This window comes from Corvus kubaryi, unplaced genomic scaffold, assembly GCF_017639235.1.
Source record: "Corvus kubaryi isolate FWS band 111438036 unplaced genomic scaffold, C.kubaryi_AGA036_p1.0 37386, whole genome shotgun sequence".
NCBI lineage: Eukaryota > Metazoa > Chordata > Aves > Passeriformes > Corvidae > Corvus > Corvus kubaryi.
In genome coordinates this window covers 3,647,936-3,670,943 of record NW_024581128.1, presented here as the reverse complement: position 1 = coordinate 3,670,943, position 23,008 = coordinate 3,647,936, and the positions used below count along the sequence as shown (strand labels likewise).

Below are 23,008 nucleotides of genomic sequence, written 5' to 3'. Positions count from 1 at the left end.
TTTTGTGACAGAATTATTAAGCAGCCTGCCTATTGCTGCAATGAGGGTAGGGGTTTTTTTGATTTTTTTTTTACCTTGCAGCAGTCAAACTCTCTTTCAGCAGCAGTTACTCTGAGCAGTTACTCCCAGCTCACCACAGCCCAGCCTGCATAGGCATTGATAAATGCCTTCTCTGCAGTTATTTACACTGTTAATAAATTAAACTGAAAAGCAACAAACTCTAGTAAGCCATGTCTACTCCCATAGCATTCCAATAAAACAGCATTGACAAAAAGTCCTGACTAAAATTGTGACTGTGAGAGTTACCTGTCCCTGTTTCAAAGAATAAGGTGCCACTTTACTAGACATAACAGTCACAGTAGATCAGATGTTCACCTGTCCTGAACTTCATGAATGAAATAACCAAAGCCAACTTATTACTGAAGGAAAGTCTTGGGTTCTGTGAGGAGGTTCCGAAGCTCAGGGTTGTCAGCTCAAATGGCTTTTAGCCCTGCCTTGCTGCAGCTGACAGGAACTAACAGGCAGAAAGAAAAGGCACAACAATGGTGGAAGCATAAATGAAAACTTATGAGAACTGGGATAGGATTGGACAAGAAATGTGTAGAGACTAATCTAATATAGCCTTTCAATAAGTCCTGGGCTTTAGTGGGATCATTTGTGTGCTTGGAGTCAAGCTGAGGCCTAAATGATGTATGAGCACTTTAAGTAGAGCTCAGTATTTGCACACATACAGGTGAAAGATTTCCTTTCCCTGATTTTTTGTTTGTGTTTTTTTGTTTGTTTTCTTGAGTTGAAGGTTTCTGGGAGCTGTAAGAGTCTGTTGTTGCTGCAAGTGTTGGTTTTTGCTTCCCCAGGCATGGGGAGGTGGAAAGGTACTGCTTATTCCAACAGTCCTGTGGAGGAGCTCCATGTGACTGCAAGTGACAGGGCTGAGACAGGATCCTGTGGCAGTATTAAACTCTACAGTCCAAGGAAATACTTAACAAGAAAATACCTAAACACAGTCTTTGGCTGCAGTCTGCTCAAAAGCTTGTTGGCATTCATAAGTACCTTAGTTGTGGTGGTGAAGGACAAATAGTGCTTTTATAAGGGATATCTCCCTTCAGGGAATTTTATTCTGAGAAGATCTGCAGTAAGAGCTTATTTCAAATGCGGGAAGTTTGTCTTTATTTCCAAAAAAAAAGGTCTGCCAAGCTCATCATTATTTAAAGACTGTGAAAGGGAGAGATTTGGAACAGGTTATTTAACAGGTATCCAGCTCTTTCCCTGGAAAAACTCCTGCACACCAGTCAGGTGATGTTTACAAGTAGGAACTATGAGTCAATGGTGAAGGCAAAATAAACCCACAGTGGGTATCTTTGGTAGAAGGCAAAACTTTTATTAATTAACCAGATGTCACAAGTTAACATTTGCAGCTGTCTCAGAGATGGGGGATCATACGGCAGTTATAGGAGCAGTAGAGGAATATGCAAATTTGTCCTGGATACTGTGGAAAGCCAGGCAGCTCTGTCATAATAATTATTTTCCATGTGTCCTAATCATGCAAATCAGTTGCATAGGATGTTCCCTGGAGAGAGCTAATGGTTGTTGCACCAAAGATGAGCCTACATCAGACAGAATTGCCATCAAGGTTTCAATCTGTTCCATACCAAACAGCAAAAATCTCACTACTGTATCATTCGGTCAGAAAAAAACCCAGTCATTTAATAACTATGCCAGACAAGTCAACTATCAGGGGGTATGTGTCACTTAGGAGCCTTTGTCACCTGGTTTCTTCTTGCTTGTCTTCTCTATCATTGTCTCAACAATCATTGCTGTCTCTTCATAAGTCTGAATTCTGTCATCTGAAAACTTCTCGATGGACTCCACCACCTCTACCTTCTCATAGCTCATAGAGCCAGGTAAGGCTGCTTCCCTGAACAAAAGGCCCTGCTTATCTTCTCGCTCATACTCTGTCTCTCGATGGAGTCCTGGCTCAGTTGGGCTTATCAGACCAGGGGGAGGAACGGTCTCAGGTTCAGAGATGCCCGGATACTTTGTGATTTGCTCAATTTTTCCTCTTGTTTTTTTTCCCCATTCAAGCACATCTTCTTTCTCCTCTCTCTGTTTATCTGGGAGTTCAAACTCTTCTCTCCTTTCACAGATTTCCCCTTTCTCTTTTTCTGATGGTTCGGCAGGTTCTGGCAGCTCTGGTATGGGCTCCACATCACCACCATTCATCACCTTCCCATTGCCAGTGGAAACTGTGATCCCTCCCCCAGCAGGGATGGAGGGGGCCAAGATGCATGGTTCTTCATAGCCTTCCTCCCCTGTCACCAGCACATAACGCCCTTTGGGATGGGCATCAGACTTAACCTCTGGTCTTTTGTAGACTCTTATTTTCTCCCTCACAATGTTACACAATTTATCAAAGGCTTTACTTATCTGGGCTCCATCAGGAACATCCTCTGGGCCCATTTCTTTGTCATCAAATTCTGATCCTTCTTGCTCAGGTTCACACCTGACTGAGCCTTCATGCCTAAACTCCATCTGATCTTGGTCAAAACCTTCCAGAGTTCTTTCGTACATTCTTTCAGGCGAGTGACTGTCGGTTATGTCTTTTGACATCAGCTCCTTTTTCCTGGCAATTTTCTTTGTCAGGGCTTTTTGTCGGGGCTTTACACTGGCAATGTCTTGCATGGCCTGGGTGATATCTAAAGAAAAATCAAAGCAAAGGAAACAACAAACAGTGCTTGAAGACAGTCACTGCAAATGCTAGAGCTGCCTCTTGCCCTCACTACTGCAGGTGGAGAGCCTCTGTATCCCTGGGGGGCTAAAAGTGATCCAGGCACCTCCACTCCTGGCAATTTGGGCTATGGGCAGTCATGTCAGGAGAGAGCAGCAATGGCTGGTGGTCACAGAGCTGAGAAGCCACCTACTCACAATGGCATCACTCAGACACTGACACTGAGCCCTAGGAACCCTCTGCCCCCAGGCTGGTTCTGATCTCCTGGGCAATCAGTAGCCACAGATCCCATGACAGCCTAGCAGCAGCAGGAGCATAGGCAAGCTACTGATTTCCATGGCATGAGCAGCTAGAGCAGAGGAGGCAGGGGTTGGTACTGGTAGGTACAAGATCATGGGGACAGACAGATATTAACATGCTTTCCCCAAGACAGCTGTTTTGTCCCCTGCCACAGCACAGTAACACACATGAAATGTCCTGCTTGTCATGCAGGAGGAAGCAGAGGTGTCTAGAGACTGGCCAAATCCTCGGCAGGTATAAAACACCACTTTGCATGACAGTAGTTATTTACAGCTGCTGAGGATCTGGCCTCAGGCACTATGGACCCATTTAATATAAAATGCTACAGTTCACACAGCAGTTAGAAAAATTACAGCTGAATTCCAAAAAAGTCCCTCATACAGTGGTTTGTCTCCGTTCTCAAGGCAGTTTATTATTAGTAAAACCCCAGTGAGCCTCAGATTTAAGTCATTCCTTATGTTAGAACCTACCACATCAACTCCTTTGTTTAGAGCGCTCTTGCTCATTTAGCCCTGGCCATTTCCTTGTCACCAGGTGTACAAGCATCCTAATTCTAACAAGCCAACGTACAACATAGAGGAAATATCATTCAAAAAGGGCCCTCTGCCTGCCTGTGGCACTCGTCATGCCTTGGTGCTCTTTGCACATCACTCAAGTGCAAACAAACAACTCACAATGAGTCAGCACAAAACCTGCAGCTCTTTCCATCATTTCAGGTGCCTTTTGACTTCACTCTTTTGATTGGCCTAAGTAGTAAACTGTAGAAATTAGCAAAGAAAGGCTTTTGCTTGTGGTTTTGGCCTTTGACAGCTTATCTCAAGGCCAGCTGAGGTAAGCTGAAATGGTTGCATTTACAAACCTGTAGTGAGGCTGTCACGACTGGTGGCCATTTTGAAGACAAATGGACAAACAGCTTAAAATACAATGATGCTGCTCTTGACAGACATAGAAAGACACATCACAGGTTTACCTCTTCCCCTTGAAGCCTGAGGCTGGGCAGGTCTGTATATCTGTGTGAAGAGTGTTACGGGTGTTCCTGCTATAGCAGAGTTTAACCTGTGGAGAATATGCGCATCCATCAGTTCTCTCCCCACCGTTTTCCTTGAAACCAAGTGAAATTGTGCAAAATGAAGCACAGAGGTTGAAGAAATGTACTTCTCTATGGTGAGGAGTCAAAAAGAATGACGGGAGCCTGTTCCTTGTCTGAGGAAAATCAAGACAGACTTCACAGGAATTAGGCTGGTTTCTGCCAGCAGGAGACATGGGATACTCCATTAGGTAAAGTACACCAATGATTACAACATGTAGCAACAACTTTGTATTTAGCATGGCACTTTGAAAAGATGGGAAGGTTTTAGATGGGGAAACAGTCAATCCAAGCCTACCAGAGGTCAGCAAGAACCTCTGAAAATGCTTTTTTACCATGGTAAAATAGGAAATTTGGAGCAGTCTTCCTTGGAAAACATTTGAGCAGTCAGTAGTATTAAGGGTTAAAAACTAAAATTGAGAGGCTGGCCTATTGCAAAACAGTTACTGTATCTCTGGCCTCTCCAGTCTGCTCTGCTGGAATTTGACATATTTTGTCCTGTCAGAGACCCTGTGTCAATATGATTTTTGGCATTGAGAATTACCCTGTTGACATACTTCTAACTAGAACTCAGTGTCCAAAATAAGACCCTGAAAATTAATTAAATACCCATTCCCCACACGTAGGATGGACTATTTAGTGAGTGTCCTTCCCCTACATCTTCTGGACAGCCTGGAGCAGTGATTTGGGTGCTCTGGGGTCTGGCTCTGCTGCTGTGAAAGACCCTTTTCTCCTCTGTGGCTGATTGTTGACATTAGAGGGAGAGAGTGCTCCTCTGGAAGTTTAAGCATGACCCAAATCCCTGCAAATTTCTTGTATTCTTCCTCTTTCTCCTCATGCCTGAAGAATGGCTTTGCTATGAAGAGTGCTTTGCTTTACAGAACATTTGGTTTGTCTGCACCCTCCAAAAACCAACCTGTCAGTAATGTCGAGCAAGTGTCATCAACACCCGGTCTGGGGAGAGGATGTTCAGATTGCTTTTGTGTGCTCCTGACCTCTGTACACTGATGCCAGGACAGCATATGGAAAGGAGACTGCATGGACAAGAGAAGCCTAAAATGGCTCTGACCCTTTCCTTGGCAGAAGTTTGACCAGATTTTGCATCTATTTAGATTTCTGTCCCTAGATATCTACCAGTGAAAGGTGTGAAAATGCTATAGCTTTGGGTGAATCAAATGTCCTTAAACATACATTTTTCAAAGGAGATAAAAGAGATCACTGGCCCCTTTGCAAGTGCCCAGAAATCCAGCCTTACCGGCTGTCCTCATTCTCGATGATCCGTTTGTACCGTTCCAGCTCATTCTCCAGGGACTGCTGGTAGATCACCAGCTGGCGACAGTCAGTGGTATACTTCTCCAAGATCCTCTCAGCCTCCTCTATCCCCTTCCTAAGGTTTTCAATCTGCTCATTGTAAAGCTGAATTTCATCGTCATAACTCTCCTGGGTGTTTTTAATTGCTTGCTCCAGCATGGTTGTCTGGTAAATAAAATTGGTGGTGAAAGAAGCAGCTTTGAAACATTCACCATCCCCATATTTTAAGCATAATGAAAGGCAAGTCATGCTTTATTACAATGTGATGCTGCACTGCTGAAACACAGGAGCAATTTCACTACCTTTGTTCAGTTATTCAAAAACAGTAACTCATCAGAGTCGGCAGGGTCTTACAAGGACACCAAAAGTTCTTCACTAGGAAGATGTGCTCAGGAAATACCCACTCCTCCTTCTCTGTGGTCTGCAGACGGGGCAAATAAGACCAAAGGTCTCATTATAAATAAAGAGTTCTCCTTTAGAATTCAATTCCTCGGCCTTTTTACTTCAGCGATAAAACCAACGAGCACATCAACCAGGAGGTGGCGATAGTCGCCTTCCAAAAACAAAGGCCGAGCTTCAGGCGGGATCTTTCACCCTGTAACTCTCCACTCACTTTCTTCAGCTATTTTTACCTACTTATTATAGCTCCTTTATAATTATTTCTTTTAAACTGCATTTCAAAGAGATGAACTCACAAAAAGCTAATGGGGCAATAAGTGACTAATGAATTATTTAATAATTGATTCATTTCTATATGTTTCAGGCAAGATAAAAAACCCCCCAACTTTTAAGGGCCTAAATACAGGAATGATGTCCCTTGGCATTGGTTTGGTTATGTTGTAGTGTACGAGTGGACTGAGACTCTTTTCTGTTCAGTGCTCATGAGGTGGGGTCCATGACATCTCAAACACATGGCTATCAGGTCCAGAAACAGGAAAGCAAAGGAACTCAATGACACCTCAGTCATCAGATCCAGCCTTCACCATCACAAGCAACTGTGTTACTGACCTCCACTCATAAAGCTATTTCACTCTTTTCATCTCAAGGCACAAGAATGAATGGATAAATAATCTTTTCCTAAATGGGATGGGAAGATTTGATCTTGAAAGCATCACGATTAATTCCACAAAGACTGCCTCTCTCCATCTGCCAGCAGAAGGCTGATTTTCTCCCCTTTTTTTCTATATTGATTCTCTCTCATCCCTATATTTATTCTTGTTCATCCCACAGTGCATGTGTCCTTTCCACCAGAGCATCAGACGTGAGAAAATGACCCAGGAAAATACACTGTCCTGACCCTAATGAAAGAAGTTATGCTCAGAAAGTTATGAGCTGCTGCTATGGCTGTCCAAAGGAGTCCAAAATCCCACCAAAAGATGTTTTATGTCAATATTTCATTCCTCTCACCTGGATGGACAACTAAAGGCACAAAGGAAGCTGTATTTTGGGGTCATTCTCCACCCCATCTGCTAAAAAATATTCAACTGCATGGAGGTAGAGATACCATTGGCAACTGGTTTCTATCCACTGCAGCCTTCAGCTGCTCCTCCACCTCCTGCCACTCTCGGCCCTGCACTGCACTCATGTTTGCAGGCACTGCAAACAGAAGGTTGATTTAGGGCAGGTTTGGCTGGGAGATGGGCAAGGACAACTAGTCAAAGTCTTGGCCGGACATTTTCTGCAAATCAGGGCTTGGCAAAAAGCATATGATTTTTCCTGCTGGTAGTGTCCAAGCACAGGAGTGATGCTGCCTTAATACTTAGTAGTGACAGGGATGAAGGCAGAAAGCCAAATGTAGCTCAACAGCCCTCTCAGTTTTGCTCGCCAAATCTGTCCATTCCTTCTCAGAGCAAGCTCAGCATTGGATGTGGCAGTGATAGACAGGATTGGGCAGAGCCCTGAGGGTCCCCCATCACTTTTCATGGAGCCAATTTCCAGCCAGAGCTCAGCAAGTAAGAAAGTCATAGGAGCTCTGTAGGACTTTTCCATCCACCATGTCCTGCTGATTCTGTCCTGCAGGAATCCAGTTGCACTGTGGAAACCTTCCCTCATCAGCCACTCTGATAAGCAAAGACAGCTTCACTGCACCTACAATACCTACAGCTCTCCCTGGCCATCTAATTTCCAGCCAGAGCTCAGCAAGTAAGAAAGTCATAGGAGCTCTGTGGGACTTTTCCATCCACCATGTCCTGCTGATTCTGTCCTGCAGGAATCCAGTTGCACTGTGGAAACCTTCCCTCATCAGCCACTCTGATAAGCAAAGACAGCTTCACTGCACCTACAATACCTACAGCTTTCCCTGGCCATCTAAACCTGACAATATGTACCATTGAGAGAATCGGAATGAAACAGCTGAAGAAAAAGATGGAAATCTAAAAGGAAAACACACCTCCAAGTTAACCATGTTAAAGCCATGTTAGAGGTTTTACCATGTAACCATAAAAAAAGCAAGTTCATGACCAACATGGTTGTGTGTATGGCTAGTGATTACAATACCTCTGTCTGCAGCTTGTATTTCTGTGCCTGTAGCTGGCAGAGGATGCTCTTGTATTCCTCCAGCTGGCTCTGCAGAACAGGGATCCTCCTCTCCGCTATCAGTTTTTCCTGGTTGGAAGAAAACAATGTGTGTACAGGAAAGTATGTTTCACTCCTAAAAAGAGCCAAAAGAAATTCCACTACTGGAAATAAACTGTAAAGACAAACAGAAAATGGCAAAAGACAGATAAAAAGACGGTATTGAACCTCGAGTCAAATTCTGCTGCATGGTGGCATGGCTTTAAGAATAAAGATGTCAGATGGCAGGGCTGTTAACAGTACAGCTGAGACCCTGTAGACCTGTTCACATTTTCTTTCAAGTAATGAATGTTCCTGGAGTAGCCACTCATATTGGTGGAAATCAGCAAGTTTTCATCTAGTCTGTATCAATTAATTTGATTTAAATTTTCATCACATCTCACCCCTTCAGGATAAGATTTCCTTTCTTTTCAACTAGTCATATATCCTGCCAGCTCCTCCTCAGAGAAGAAGCACAACTATTTCAACTACCTTTTAACCACACATTTTTGAGGCTAATATGTATGCTGTAGTGCACCTGACAAAGGTAATTTCTCTTACCTGATTGTTACAGTTTTTCAAAGCTACAGTTAGTTTTTTTCTCCCATATTCACTATTCAGTACTTACGCATTGTTTTGACAGTTTTCACCTAACCTTGGATCAAGAGTTAAAGGATCTGGGACACTTCAGGGGTAAACATCATCTCTTTCTTAATTAGAGCTGCATGTATTTCCCAACAGCAATACTTGCCTCATATATGCCAGTAGTTATTGGGGACACACGAGGAGTTGTCTGGATGATCTGCTGCAAGACATTGACGTAGGTCTGTATTTCCATAAGGTTCTGTGATGAAGTAAAAACATTTTCATGAGAAAATGCCATAGTAAGGTAGTAATTTCCATGTACTCCTGGGGCTTATTTCTAGATATGCAATACTTTCAGCATATAAAAGTCCAATTCATGTTTAGACTTGGGTTTGGAATGCAATTTTATACCTGTTTTTGAGTGCAGGAGTGCTAACAGTTTCATCATACTGAGGGTATATTACAGACTTTTGGCTAAGGACTATGCAGTTCAAAGGCTTGAAGATTCCATGATTTCCAATTTCATAGGAGATTTTCAAAATGAGAACCACAAATACTTTTGAATGTGGCCTGAAAAAAGAGTCACTTTTTTCAAAAGCAGCAAAGATGGGACAGTGGCCTGATCCCAAGACTCACAGTTCTCCCAGGAAGAAGGCAACATATGTTAAAGTCAGCTACAGTGGAATCATACATCCACAAGCATATCTCTGCTGATTAACTGGAGTGCCCTGTCCCAAAAAATTGGGTGATGAAAGCAACAGCTTCCTTAGTGTGAAATATAAGACAGCTTGATCATCACTTTGGGTTGAACTGTGATACCAGGTTGACAAATTCAAGACTGTCCTACAGCTGTAGTGACCAGACCCTGAGAAGTGTGTTTGGGTGCTGGAAACCATCCAGTTGTTGTGCCCACTGAAAATAAATAGTGCTATATGCACCCACCAAAACACAAACGGGATTTGCTTTAATTTGCCACCGTTTGATCATGGAGGAGGGCAAAGTTCCACACCTATCTCTACAAGGAAGACAGCAAATTCAGCCAGTTACCTTCTTGTATCTGTCCTTTGTGGCATTAATGTCATCCTGCAGGAACTGGGACTCGATCTGCAACTCCAGGTTGCACAGCAAGGCCTCGTCAGCTTCCTGCAATGCAGAGACATGTGGCATGGTAGTATGTGTGGCTGGAGTGACAAACCCACAGCAGTCCCACAGGCACTGTGTGAGTCACCATGCATGCTGAGCAGTCTGCTTGGAGTGTTAGAGCCTACTGGGAGATACAGAAGCATCATGAAACCAACAAACAAGAGGCAGGTTATTTACCATATTCTTCACCAATGTAATTTACAATACAGTTTGGAACTGGCACTGTCAAAATAATGCTGGGAGCCAAGTAGTAGACATTTGAAATACCAGATTTTGATGTTAAAATCTTGAAATGGTGGAAGAGAAGCACCATCTCTGGATGTGTTTAAAAAAAGACTGGACATGGCACTTGGTGCCATAGTCTAGTTAGGTGTTAGGGCATGGGTTGGATTCGATGATCTCGGAGGTCTCTTCCAGCCTCGTTATTCTGTGAGTCTTAAACAAACGACATCAGCAGACTAAAGCATTGATTTCTCTAGCATCATGACAAGATCTGAGGTATCCTCATGCCTTTTTAAGATCCCCAGTAAAGAAGTACTTACAAAAACCTGATGGGACTTATAAAAAAAAGATGGTCTGAAGTATTTGCACTCTATTTGGTATGTTCTGAAATGCTACAAATTTTTGTCGATTTGGAGCCATTTCTGGAAATAAAAATGAAAGCTGACCAAGTTTAGAAAAAATCCCCTTGCTGCAGAAGTTTATAATGCTTTGGAATTTGTGAGGACAAAAGTTCCTAACATCCAATTAGTTCAAATAACAAGCCATATAACTATCAACCATGATCTCAGAGTACATAGGTATGAGTGGCATTGGTCTTTAAATCTAATGAAAACTCCATTTTTGTTCAAAGGCCTAATTGAGGTTTTTCCTATGTTATGTTATTTAACACAAACCCTGGAATTTAGAATAATGTCCATGGAACTTGGCAATATATTTTACAAACATGTAAGAGTAATGATAAGTTTTATGTTTCTATTTAATGCATGATTTCTTTATTAGGTTTGGCATTAACTACGACTGTAAAATATAATTTTTGAGAAAGCATCTTAAAAGATTTTAACTGAATCTTCCTTGCAACTCTACAAAACTTAAAAGTTCCTCCACCAGTTTGCAATTTGCCTCAAGAAAGTCTGGATTTCTGCATTTAACTCAAAGAATAAAAAAAAGGAGTATTTAAAGGTGTCTTTTTCAAATGACCCATGTGCCATTAGCAGCTGTAAAAATACCTCTGTGAGTGGATCACGGGTTGCAAACAAACCATTGATATCTGTGGGTGCACCATATGACTGGTAGAAGGGGATTTTTCCTTTTGCATGTGTACAGCATGAACTATTCAAAAAATGTGTAGATGTTGGCTGTCTCATTGTGCTGCTAAGCCTCCCAGGCAGAGAACTCTCCAGCAGGCTCTGCTTTGTGAGCCAGGGGCTGATTCAGACATATCCAGGCCAGCACATTCAGAGCAAGCCATCAGGAATGCCCGCTGCTTTTCTGCACTCCTCCTCCCTCCTATTGAGAGGAAGATCAGCAGGACAATGGCCATGTTGGGACGTTTGGGAGGGAGCCAAAAAAAGCCCCCAGGCACCTGAGTAATACCTATAAGCAAATATTTCTGCACGTGATAAACAAAAGCAGTTTTCAGCTTTCCAAATGTTCCTTCAAAGGGGAAAAATACTTCTGCTTTTATTCCATGCTTTCAAAGACACCAGCTTCCTTGATGGAGCTGTGTATCAGAACAGTGCAGTGTACATATTCTTTTGAACTTTGCAGTATTTGCTAATCACTCAACTTCTGAAAAGACATTCTGCTTTATGTGATGATTCCAGAACACTGACCCATGTGCTGAAGCAATATTTTCATTTACTGTGGAAGAGAAATTCCTTAGATCTCTCCAGAACCAGTTTTCCCAGCTGTCAGATAAAGAATGAGTTTGCACCTGCCACATGCAGGTTTTCAGGCTACATCTTGGGCCCTGTACAGAAAACCAGCTGTATTCCCTCCAGTACTTGGTGCTCCAGTGCAAGGAGCTGCTGCAACAGGGGTGGCCAGGGACATCCTGGGATAAAAAACACCCTTGTGCCCTTTTGTGAGCTGTGCCTCGGGTTGGTGAATCAATTCACTTTTCTTTAGCTATGGATTGGTTAAGGGGAACTGTGAAGACACACTTACCAGCTCCAACAACCCCTTACAAAAGATTTATCGTTACAAAGTTTTTTTAAGTGCTTGCAGGGTGTCCAAGAGCCCTGCTAGCACACTGGAAAGCAGAACTGATGTAGGACGTCAAGAGCTCACTGGAGACAGAAATGCTAAAATGCACTTTCTGCATTTAGCAGAATGCATTTAGCATTTTTCTGTCTTTTTTTAATATAAAATATGCATATCATTGATGTGACAATTCTCCAGCAGAGCAGGTCCTGCCATTTGTAGCAAGGAAATAAAAAAATAATCTTTATTTAATCCACCTGTAATTGTTTCCCAATACAGAAGATGAAAGATAGCCTGTGCAAAGTAGAACTGGGGAAAGATATAATACTACATTCTTCACCCAGATGAAGGTTAGCAGCAAGAGAGGATGAATCAGGATTTTTCAGTTTCACAGACCTGGTTTGGAAACTTCCAAAATACTTTAGCCAACTTTTATCTTTTTCTGAGCTTTATATTATACTAAATGTTGTTATTTTTATTATTTCTTTTCCTGTGGTATTAATTTAAGAAAGTGTAGCTTGATATAAAAGGAACAAAGCAGGGGGAGTTGGGGCTTCTCTTTTATTTGGAAACCTAATGGGAAGCTGAGGGTCTGTCCTTGGAAGGGCTAACCATATCCTGCAAGGGACTAAGGAGCTTTGAGACACTCCAGGCTTCAAAACATGGACTTAATCAGCAACTTTTCATGGAATGATTATCACTACTGATTGTACTTTAATACAGTAGCTGTATTTAAAAAGTGTGAGGAAAAGGTATGCACACACTGAGGCTCAGACACTTACAAAGCTTAGGGAGGGGAAGGAAGGAGAAGGGCAGAATAACAAGAAATGCCTTGCTCTGACATTTTATCTTCCCACTGCTTCTTCAAAGCAGCTCACTGTAGTAAATGAAACCAAATAAAAAAAAATTATATACCTTTCCCTTGGCATTTTCCCAGACTTACTTTATTAAGGCGCTCCAGGGTTTCTTTTAGCCTCTGCTGATATTCACGTTCGTTTCTATACCTGCAAGTAGAGAAAAGGAGCTAAAGTTCAGCCATTCATCCTTCTGTAAACTGCATTTTTATCTGCACTGTCATGCACAAGATATGCTTCACACTGAAGGAGAATATGAATCTTGAAAGGGCAAAAAAGATTTATTCATACATTAGCATTAATTATTTCTTGGCCCCAGATGCTGAGAGTAATTTCAGAATTGTCTAAATTCTTGTCTTCAACGTATGCAACAGAATACAACAAAATGCCATGTATTTGCTATCACTTTTTTACAGAAAGTCCAAGAATAGATTATCTGCAATAAATGCATATTCCATTGGTGTTGGACTACAGTGACAGCCATTCAGCATTGGTTACTCTGTGAGGATTTGCTACATTGGCACATGAACATTTAATTACATTGTTCTTGGTTTTCTATTTTACCTGGTGTTGTTCAGTAAGCACTTTAATGACAGACACATTAAACATGAAGGTTGCCATTTCACGTATTGACTGTGTATGAATGATGTTGCATTAGGATGCTTAGCTTTGTGTCTCCTTTAATGGTAATTCACATTTTAGCTTGGTCAAAGCAACATGTGAGCCTTAGTAAGGACTGCATTTAACCAACTATTCTTATGCTTTTATAAAATGTCCACAAGTGCATAATGTGCATGTTCCTGGTGCTGAGATGGATGCATAATGTGTTTATCTTTGGTTTCACGAAACAGCACATATTCTTTAAGAATTAGGGCTCCACATTTGTATGTAAGTAGAATTATCTTCTAGAAAATCCTGTTAGCCATGGAGTACAAAACTTAATTGTTGGTTATTGTAATTTATTTTCTTCCTTAAGTAAACTGCATATAAAATGTTTAACAGTAGATGTGGTTTAATGAGACTCCATTAAAAAACAAACAAACAAAGAAACAAACAAAAAAACCCCTGAAAAACAACCAGCCAGAAGAAACTTAGCAATACAAGGCAATGAGACTTTGCCATCAGTACTAAACAAGTGGCTCATCAAACTCCAACAGCAGCAGAAATACAGTCTTAACCCTTTAACACTTTACTTTCCCTAGAATAACAGAGGTACAGAGATATAAAAAAGCTGTCATTATCTTACTTTCTACAAGAAACACTCATGATGGGTGGCAAGTCAGCTCTGGTGGTAACAGTCCTTCATTTGCAGTAAAAGCAATGGACACCAACACAAGCCGAAATTCAGAATTGAACGTAAGTCCCTGTCTGTCTTCTGAAATCATTGATCCAGCCCTGATATGCTGGTGATATCAAAGGGACTTGCTCCAGTCAACAGAGAACTTGACAGTTTCTGGACTGAACATACCAAGGATCAAGTTATAATGATCATGTCAACCTCAGTTCTTTTTTTGTCTCCTGAAGGATGAACAACCAATATTATTCTCATTTCTTTCAACACATACTGGAAAGCTGAGTGGATGATGTCACTCACAAACTGACCAGGACCACAAAGGAAGAACCTGGCAGAACAAGGAAATGGACTTAACCTGGTGCTCTGGTTTCCCAACTTCTTCTGAAATCCCATAATATTAGCAGGGTTGGTCACTGGTCTGTTTTCAATTCTTACATGAACAGCAAAGAACAAGTGAAAATGATGAGGTTTTATTTGATTATCACTCCAACAAATTGCTGAAAAGACTAAAACAATGTCTCTTTTTGCCAAATAGTATTAACACCAGTTTCACTGTCAAGGATACAATATTTTTCAGCTTCAGAAGTGAGACTACCTTTGTTTCAGCTGTTTACCAAATAGCTCACCTCCAACCAATTTTCTATCTATTTAATAAATTTTTTGTGTGCAGTTGGCAGCAAACACTTTCCTAACTTAGATACTTTCTGGCAGCTGAGCGAGAATGAAGCAAATTGTGGCATCTTGTGAAAATCAAATACACAGCTATACAAAAAAGTTGGTTTTACACTCACAGTAATATACAACCATCTGATGGAGTCAATGTCCAAACCTCAGCCCGAATGTAATTCAGATCTCCCTCATTGCTAGATCCTCACCCAAAATATTTTTCAATGACTAAAATATTCAGGTACATTTTTCTTCACTCTCAAATAACCCAAATATGTTCTGCACCACACAGCCATAAATCCACCTGGCGGCCATGAGAGAATTAGTATTGTATGATTATCCTGTGAAGGAGAATTGCTTTCAAGTGATATTCAATCTTCTCCAGAAGATCAGTGCAAAAGGGCTATGGACCTCTTCGAAATGCTTCAGAGACCTCAGGATGCCTCTGTGCCTGCTGAAATGTAAGTGCAATGGCTGACAAGTCGCAATCCTGTTATTGTTTCAAAGCTGATTTTGATGTTTAGTAATTAGCTAGACATGTCCAAAAAAGGTTTTCTTAGATGGTTGCTGGTCAGACTTTCCTGGAGCTTAAGAGCCATGAAGTTAATTTTGCTTATTTAAAAAAACAACGAAACACCAACCTTCTCACCTAGTCAGGTAGCTTTAGGTCTGCTACAAATATTTTTGAACTGCTGAAAAAAAAGAGATGTTAACTGTGTTTTTTTGCATAGGGGAAAAGAAGTGGAGTGGAGGGAGCTTCCAGGCTCAAAGAAAGTGGATCAGAGGATTAAAGGCTTCCATCATGTCTTTTTTTTTGGACCCTGCCTCTGCTGCAATGCAAGGGCTCGCTCCTGTCCAAAGAGGAAACAGTCACAATCCATCCCAGAAATGCTCAATGGCCAGATACTCAATTTGGTGTCAAACCTGAGCCTTTTATCTGAAGAAATATGGGGTGCCTCTCTGTTGAATCCTACTGAATTCTTCCACCTCTTGGCTACTACCATTTCCCCCTTCCCTGATGCATGTCACTAACCTTCTCTCAACAGAAACAGCATGGATGCCAAGGAGAGCACAGACTATGAAACACAGGTCCTACAAGCATGATGAACAGGCCACTAATGTTTGTCATTTGGTGTCATACCCTGAATGCTTTGATGCACCCAAGAGAGCTGTGCTGTGCTGATTTATGAACAAATTCTACCTGTGTTATCATGAAGCACTACTGAGCAGCTGACAGCCAAAGGGCAAGATTTTGGCAGTTTTTGGAGAATGTGGAGGGCAGGCAAATGCTCCTCACCTCAGCTGCAGCAGGATAAAGTCCTTCCTATCACTAATGAAGCACCAGCAGTGCCAAGACAATCCCTGCCGACAGGGCTGGAAGGCAGCTTTGCCAGTGGAGTCCCCATATCCTAGCTATTGTGTTTTCCTACTTGTTTTTGTTTTCTCACAGGTGTTGGGTCTCCACTGTGGCTGCAAAGGGTGGCAGCTCATCAGAGTATCCCCACTCAGCACATCTTGGAGAACACTGTGCCAATTACTGTGTCCAGCAACTTCCATGCATGTTGACAATCCACTGTATCAGATTGTATGTGCATGAATTTTTTAATTAAACGATTGATTAGCAAGAATTTTAATTTATGAAGTTAATTAATCCTGTTCAGTCAAGGCCACTAAAATCTGGATTTCAGCATCTTTCCCAATATTATGGAGAGAAATATGTTCCTTTTCCACAGCCAGATGCAATGTTGCTGTAACAGTGGTGGTCAATAAAGGTAACATAATTAGTCTTTTTATGAGATGCATCCAAACTATTCTCAGCAATGATTTGGTTTTTTGCAACTTCAAAAGAAAGAATTCTCCCCTGGTACAGAGTCTGAACTATTCATGCTAATGAGAAAATCTATGAATGGGACCACAGAGGATTTAAAAATAAATTTTAATGTAAGTTCTACCTTTTAATGGTTTATGAACATTTAATTGTACAGACCCAGTAGTCTTAGGCCCTACTCTGTCTAAATGCAACTTTAAAAGGCCTCTTTATATAAATGTAGCTTTTAAAGGTTTACTTAGATATAAATCTATTTTAAATAGATATAAATCTAAATTGTGAAGGTGAGTGAAAGAATGGGTTGTAAGAGTTAAAATTCTTTGCATTAGTGAAGGACACAGATATTTGTCAATTAATTGATTCACAGTGCTCCTCTCTAAGATATTTTGTTAATCCTAGTGCACCAAAAGCTTTATGCTTCAAGATGAAGCAAGAAACCCACAGTGCCTGTTACCAGCTGAATGCAGACTCAGGGAGGAGAGTAGGTCTTCAGCACAGGAATGTTTCTGGTTTCAGCAGCCCCTAATAGGGTTCAGAAGATTACTCCTCTCATATTTTGTTTAGGGAGCTTTATTTATAACTTTCAGGAGCTGAAATCAGTGCCATCAGGATGGCAGAGTACATGTTACCAGAGCACTGCCTTGTTTTAAAACCTGCAACTCAAAACCCAACCAAGTTTTTAAGACCCTAAACAAATTTTCATGTCTGTCTTCTAGTCAAAATCAGCAGCTACCAAGAAAAAAAAAAAAAAAACCTAAAATTCCCTTCTTGATGTAAACTAATTGGTGCAATTTGGTTAAAAAGCAGACACTGCCCTTCCATTGTCATGGCCCTGTGTATCTTTAATTTTTAAATTGCCATTTTTGGCTTGGATATAGTCAAGGTTTCCTTCTTACTTTTGTTTACAGGTGCTGAGTGAATCAGAATTACATCCCAGAATTGTAAGACAAAGCACCATCCTTTTTTTTTCTGGGAAGCCACTAACTACCACTTTAGCAGGTCCTAAATCTTGCTTTCTGAAAGCACAGCCCCTTCTCTGGGTATTTTCTTCTCCTCTGGATTTTCAATGTCCCGTATTATTCCCCACCTATTTACAGTTTGCATAAAGCAGCTCTAATAAAAATAAATTACTTTGTGTCATATTACTAATCCTGTACTATTCACACAGATTTTTAACTAATATGCAGCTAGAAAACAAAGTACTGGGTTTAGTCAAATACTCATGGACACTGTGTAATAAAAACACGTGAGCAAGTATCAGAGTCAACAGCTAAATTACAGCATTGAATCATAGTTAAATTTCCTGCTCATAAATATTGGAATATAAATCTGCCTAATCAGGTGCTTATTACCCACTGGCACTGAGTCAGGACATTGTGGACATCTGACTGGCAGCAATAAGCCTCAGTGCACCTGGATGGGTTATTCTCTCCTGTCAGATGAGAAAGAGAGATCGGGGCTTTGCATTTCTATAGGTGTGCTGTAGCTCACAGCCCTCATGTGGCTGTTCATTTGGCAGTGTGCCAAATTTTCATGGTTGAAGTAGCCAGATAGATATTTTGGGGGCAAAAAATCCCCGACCAATAAGTAACAGGAAGATGAGCAATGCTCACCAACTCTTGTTGTAATTAAGTCATGTGACCAAAATTGCCTGCTGCTTGAGGAAAGGCGTCCATCTCCATCAGCATCTGAGGCTCCTGCTCTTTGAATTATGGTGCCACAGAGGTTGAAGAGGTGAAGTTGGGAGAAGCCTGCTCTTACTGTTTTAGTGGCATGAGATGGAAATACAGGATGCAAGGAAGAAGGGGGGGGCAAATTTCACACACCAGGAAAAAATGTATCTGCTTTCTTTTCATCTCACATCTGTAGAGGCTGGTACAGACCGGCCCAGGTGCCTCATAGAGGCTGTAAATAAGAGTTTCTCAGAGACATCCTGCACAGTTCAGGAGATGTTTGGTATTGTGTAACTCTGGGCTGATCAGACACAAGACTTGCTTTGAGACACCTGGCAGTCAAATGGGTCATTTCCTCTTTGCAGCTCAGAGCACAGTTCTCCTAAGGCTAATGAACAACAGCAGCCATTGCGTGCCAGGGCTGCTGCTGTGAAATGGAGAGGGAATTTGCCCATCTAGGATCAGTGAGACAATAAGAGGCAGAGCTGCAGCTCCCTAAGTCCTGATAACTTACTTTTCGCCATGGGCTTACATGCCATCCCTCTCGACAAGTCTGATACACATGGAGAGGCATCACCCATGCACGAGAAGTAACTGGTGACACCAAACCCATCCTTATTACAAAGATTAACTATGGGAATGATACCACCCATTTTCCATGGATTGTAAGCCTTACTTGTTGCGGTACTCATCGAGCATGCGCTGGGCATCCTTCTCCTCCCGCTCCAGCTTGGCTCGGTCGGAAGCCAGCTCCCGCATTCGCTGGCGGTTGAACTCGATCTGCCCAGCAAAGGCCTCGTCCAAACCCACCAGCTCATCCATGCGCTGGAAGGTCTCCAGCTGCTTGCGCAGGATGGTGTTGCGCTGCTCCAGCACACGCGCCCGGTTGATGTAGCTGGCGAAGCGCTCGTTGAGCTCCTGCAGGTTCTCCAGGCCCCGGGCTTGGGCCAAACTGTCAAATTCTGGGGAGCCTCGCAGCTCATCGTAGGCATCTGACCGCTCGTACTTCTCCTTGCGTACCTCACGGAGGAAGCTGCTCCTGTACATGGCTTCAGAGGGGCTGTGCAGTGCCGGGGTCCCCTCTTGTGTGCCTGCCTGTCTCTCCAGTTTGGATCTGAATTATGTCTGGGGGGTTTGGGGAGGAAGAACTGAACATAATCACCCCCCCAGATGATTAGGACTTGTCTCCAGGGTGGTTTGTGGCACTAAAGGCATCATCTGCGGCAGTGAACTAAATAAATCCCAATAGCCCCGCCTTGGAGCTGCGCATCCAGGCGTCAGCAGTTCGGAGGAGCAGTGGGCACAGAAGGGCTAGGGGCTTTTCTTTTCAAGCATTGCAATTGTGTACAGCCAGAATAAAAGAGAGCAACGTCCAGCTTTCACCCGGTGGATTAAAGCATTATCCATGGAAAACAAAACAAGTGCTTTGCAGTTTTGGAGGCTGAGCTCAAAGCCTTTCATGGCTGTACTGGGGGGAGAGCTTTGTCCCATGGGGGTGTCCCCAGGGCTGTGTGCAGAGGCCTTCTGCTGAGCCAGGATTTCAGTGTGAGTGGATAGCAGCCCTTGGTTTTTGTTATTTGACAGTTTTGCGATCATTTAGAATTATGGGATGGTATATAAAAATTAATATGACTCCAGCTCCATGGACAAGATTTGGCTCATTTCAGGCTTCATGTCAGGCTTTTCTGCAGGTTAATTCTACCTGGCATGAGAAACACGCAAAGCAGCAGTGGTACTAAAAGCCCCAGGCTTAACAAAGCCCTTTCAGAAGCCACTTTCCTTGGAATAGCCACAAGCCATGTTGTCTCGTGACTTGGTGGCCTTTCCATATTAACACATGGGGAGCCACCATTCTTCCTTTACTTCCATCATAGTGGAGTCTTGTGTGCTGCCATTCCCTGAGAGGCTTTAATTTCCCCTGAATTCATCTCCTCTAGTATTTTTTCCTGTCTTTCATTTTGAAAAATCCTGTTTCTTGGACCTGTTCTTCCCTAATCTACTTGTCCAGACAAAAAGCCCAACACCAAGATAGTCCAACTTTGAGATCTCTGTTAATAATTCATATAAAAGTCAATTTCACTTTTTAATGGCCTATCTTAAATGAATATTTAAATCACATGTATTTTGAAGCTCAACAGAGCTCAGCTAAATGATGGCAAGTACAGCGGTGAAGAAAGCAGCTGGTGCTCAGGTGACTCTAAAGTTTGGGTTCTCTGCTACTAAATCTGAATCAAAAGGGGGGAAAAATTCATTAGACGTTTCCTTCGTATTTCTTATTCTGCTTCAGATTATTTGGAAGTGCAATGGGAAAAGATCAAATGATTTTTCGGAAAATTAAATTAGGCTGTGCACACAGACTGCAGCTCCATAGTCTGCTTCCAAACTTCATAAATAGCAAAACAGGGATAGATCTTTCAGAAATGTCTGGGATCTTTATCAACCAGTGAACATGAAACCAGTGGTCTCCATGCTGCACAAACATACTGGCATTTGCAGCTCTTTGGCTGAACCAGCCTGCTTACCCCAACAATGTAGCTGAGCTTTTTACAAAGTTAGTCTTCCAGAAGAGATCAGGAAGTAGATTCTGCTGGATTGTGGGCGGTGTATTTTCATGGCAAGAGTTTTTATGGCTTTAGACAGCCTTTCAATACAATAATAGCCCATGTGAGTGCTATTCCATCTCTGTCTCAGTGGCTGGAAGAAGCACTGACTCCATGCTGACCTTAACTCCTTAGGTAATAAAAGGACAGGCCTTTCAACATTTCACCATGTCCCTAAACTGAGTGGTCTGTCTGCAGGGGAACCCTTGCAGCCCCAGTTTTTGTTACAGAAATTTATCCCATGCTTTCTACCAGGAAAATCTAGGTTTGGTATAGCATACTCTGCTATCACATGCATGTCTCTAAGGTGAGATCCCTGATTCCAAGACCTCATCTTGGGCAGTTTCCACTGTTAACTTGCTACAGACACAGCTTCACCAGGGCTAAGGCAAGCTTACATGACCCAGGCTCTGTGTTAGTGACTTTTTGAGATGGAGGTGACTTAAGGAGTCACCCTGGCCTCCATACACCTTGTGAACATGCAAATCATAGAAATTATAGAACTGTTAAGTCTGGAAAAGACCTCTAATAACCCAGCACTGCCATGTTCACCACTAAACCATGTCCCCCAGCTGTCACATCCACAAGTTTTTGACCATTTCCAGGTATGGTGACTCCACCACTTCCCTGGGCAGACTGTTCCAATGCTTGATAACCCTTTCAGCAAAATTGTTTTCTTAATATCCAATCTAATCCTCCCCTGGCACAACTGAAGGCCATTTCCTCTCATCCTGTCAGTTGTTACTTGGGAGAAGAGACAAACCCCACCTCACTACAACCTCCTTTCATACAGCTGTAGAGAGAGATAAGGTCTTCCCCAGGCCTCCTTTTCTCCAGGCTAAACACTCCCAGCTCCCTCAGCTCCTCCTCATCAGACTTGTGCTGCAGACCCTCCAGCATTGCAATGTCCTTCTTGTAGTAAGGAGCCCAAAACTGAACACAAATGCAGGAAACCAGAATAAGACAGCCTAAAAGGAAAAGGAAAGAATCAAAAACACCTCAGAAAAATCAATCTGCTTCTGTTATGCACTGAATTATTTGGCTCATCTAATGGACCACTGTCTTGGTTTGAAAGACAGGTGTCTGATAAGGAAGGCAGGAGCCTCGCTTGGAATGGCAGATGCGACCCCCCTTCCCTCCAAGTTATTATAATTTTGAAATCAAGGGGCTTTTAGGCAAAGATATGGGAAATAGGAATAACAGTTCTTTACTATTATATGTCTATATGTGTATAACAAGGTAAACAAACAACAATAACTATGGCAGTAACAGCAAACAATCACAAACCCAGTGCCAGCCTTCTCGGCTGTCGGGCCCTTTCCCCTCGGGTGCAGTTCCGCTCACAGCCGGCAGGGGCGCTGGCGGCTCCCGGTGAGCAGGGCAGGTGCGATGGTTCCCCCACGGCTGCAGGGGGCGCTCCGGAGCGAGCTCGGGGAGCACGCGGCAATGGTGAGCTGGGATCCCAGGGAGGGATGGGACAAAGGCTTCACAAACCCCTGGGCAGCCGATCCCAGTGTCCGGCCAGACCTTCGGGAACAGCAGGCTGGAATGGCAGGCTGGAACGGCAGGGACGAGCACAAATCCCAGGTGGCAAATGAGATGTATCCAAACGGGGAACCCGTCGGGGGTCTGGGCAGGCAGGATGAGCAGGGCTACAATGTAGCAAAGGCTCAAAGCAACGGCGGGGCAGGGCAGCCACGGCCTGGCTCCCAGCAGGGCAGGGAAGGCAGGCTTGGGATCCCGGGGTTTCTCTGGCAGAAGGAAAAAAAGCAGCTGAAGAGAGCAGCCTCCCTCCCAGTCCAAACGCCGGGGATCAACTGTCTGCCACCCAGGTGAAACAAAAGAGTAGCCAGATGCACCCCACCTTTACTGGGTAGGTCTTTTGTTTTTCTTAAATACCCAGCAATTTGTCCCCCTAGCAACACATATGGCGAACATTCCTTTAACAGAAAAAAACCCCAAACAAAACAGGAGAGCTCCTAAAACCCCAACAACCACCAAGGTGAATTTTCTACAAATGGATCTTATCCACTGTTTCCTATTTAGAAATGGCTCAAAGACTGAAAGGTTATCTGTATTAATGAAATGCCTGACAAACTGCTTGAAATCTTTTTAGACTTAAATCAATGTGTGTATTGAAGAACACTTATATAAGGAATACTTTTCATCCTAATGCCTGCAGTA

At 42.7% G+C, this 23,008-nt stretch overlaps 1 protein-coding gene across 1 annotated transcript; it reads right to left on the bottom strand.

The window, feature by feature from the left end:
- Positions 1–1,357: 1,357 nt before the first annotated feature.
- Positions 1,358–19,495, bottom strand: BFSP1 (beaded filament structural protein 1). The gene is made up of 8 exons (XM_042036771.1): positions 18,901–19,495; positions 12,853–12,913; positions 9,609–9,704; positions 8,728–8,820; positions 7,920–8,027; positions 5,368–5,588; positions 3,996–4,081; positions 1,358–2,693 (listed from the first exon to the last, which is right to left on the bottom strand). Exons 1-8 carry the CDS (start codon positions 19,269–19,271, stop codon positions 1,750–1,752), a joined length of 1,980 nt encoding a protein of 659 aa, XP_041892705.1. The 5' UTR covers positions 19,272–19,495; the 3' UTR covers positions 1,358–1,749.
- Between the last annotated feature and the right edge of the window lie 3,513 nt (positions 19,496–23,008).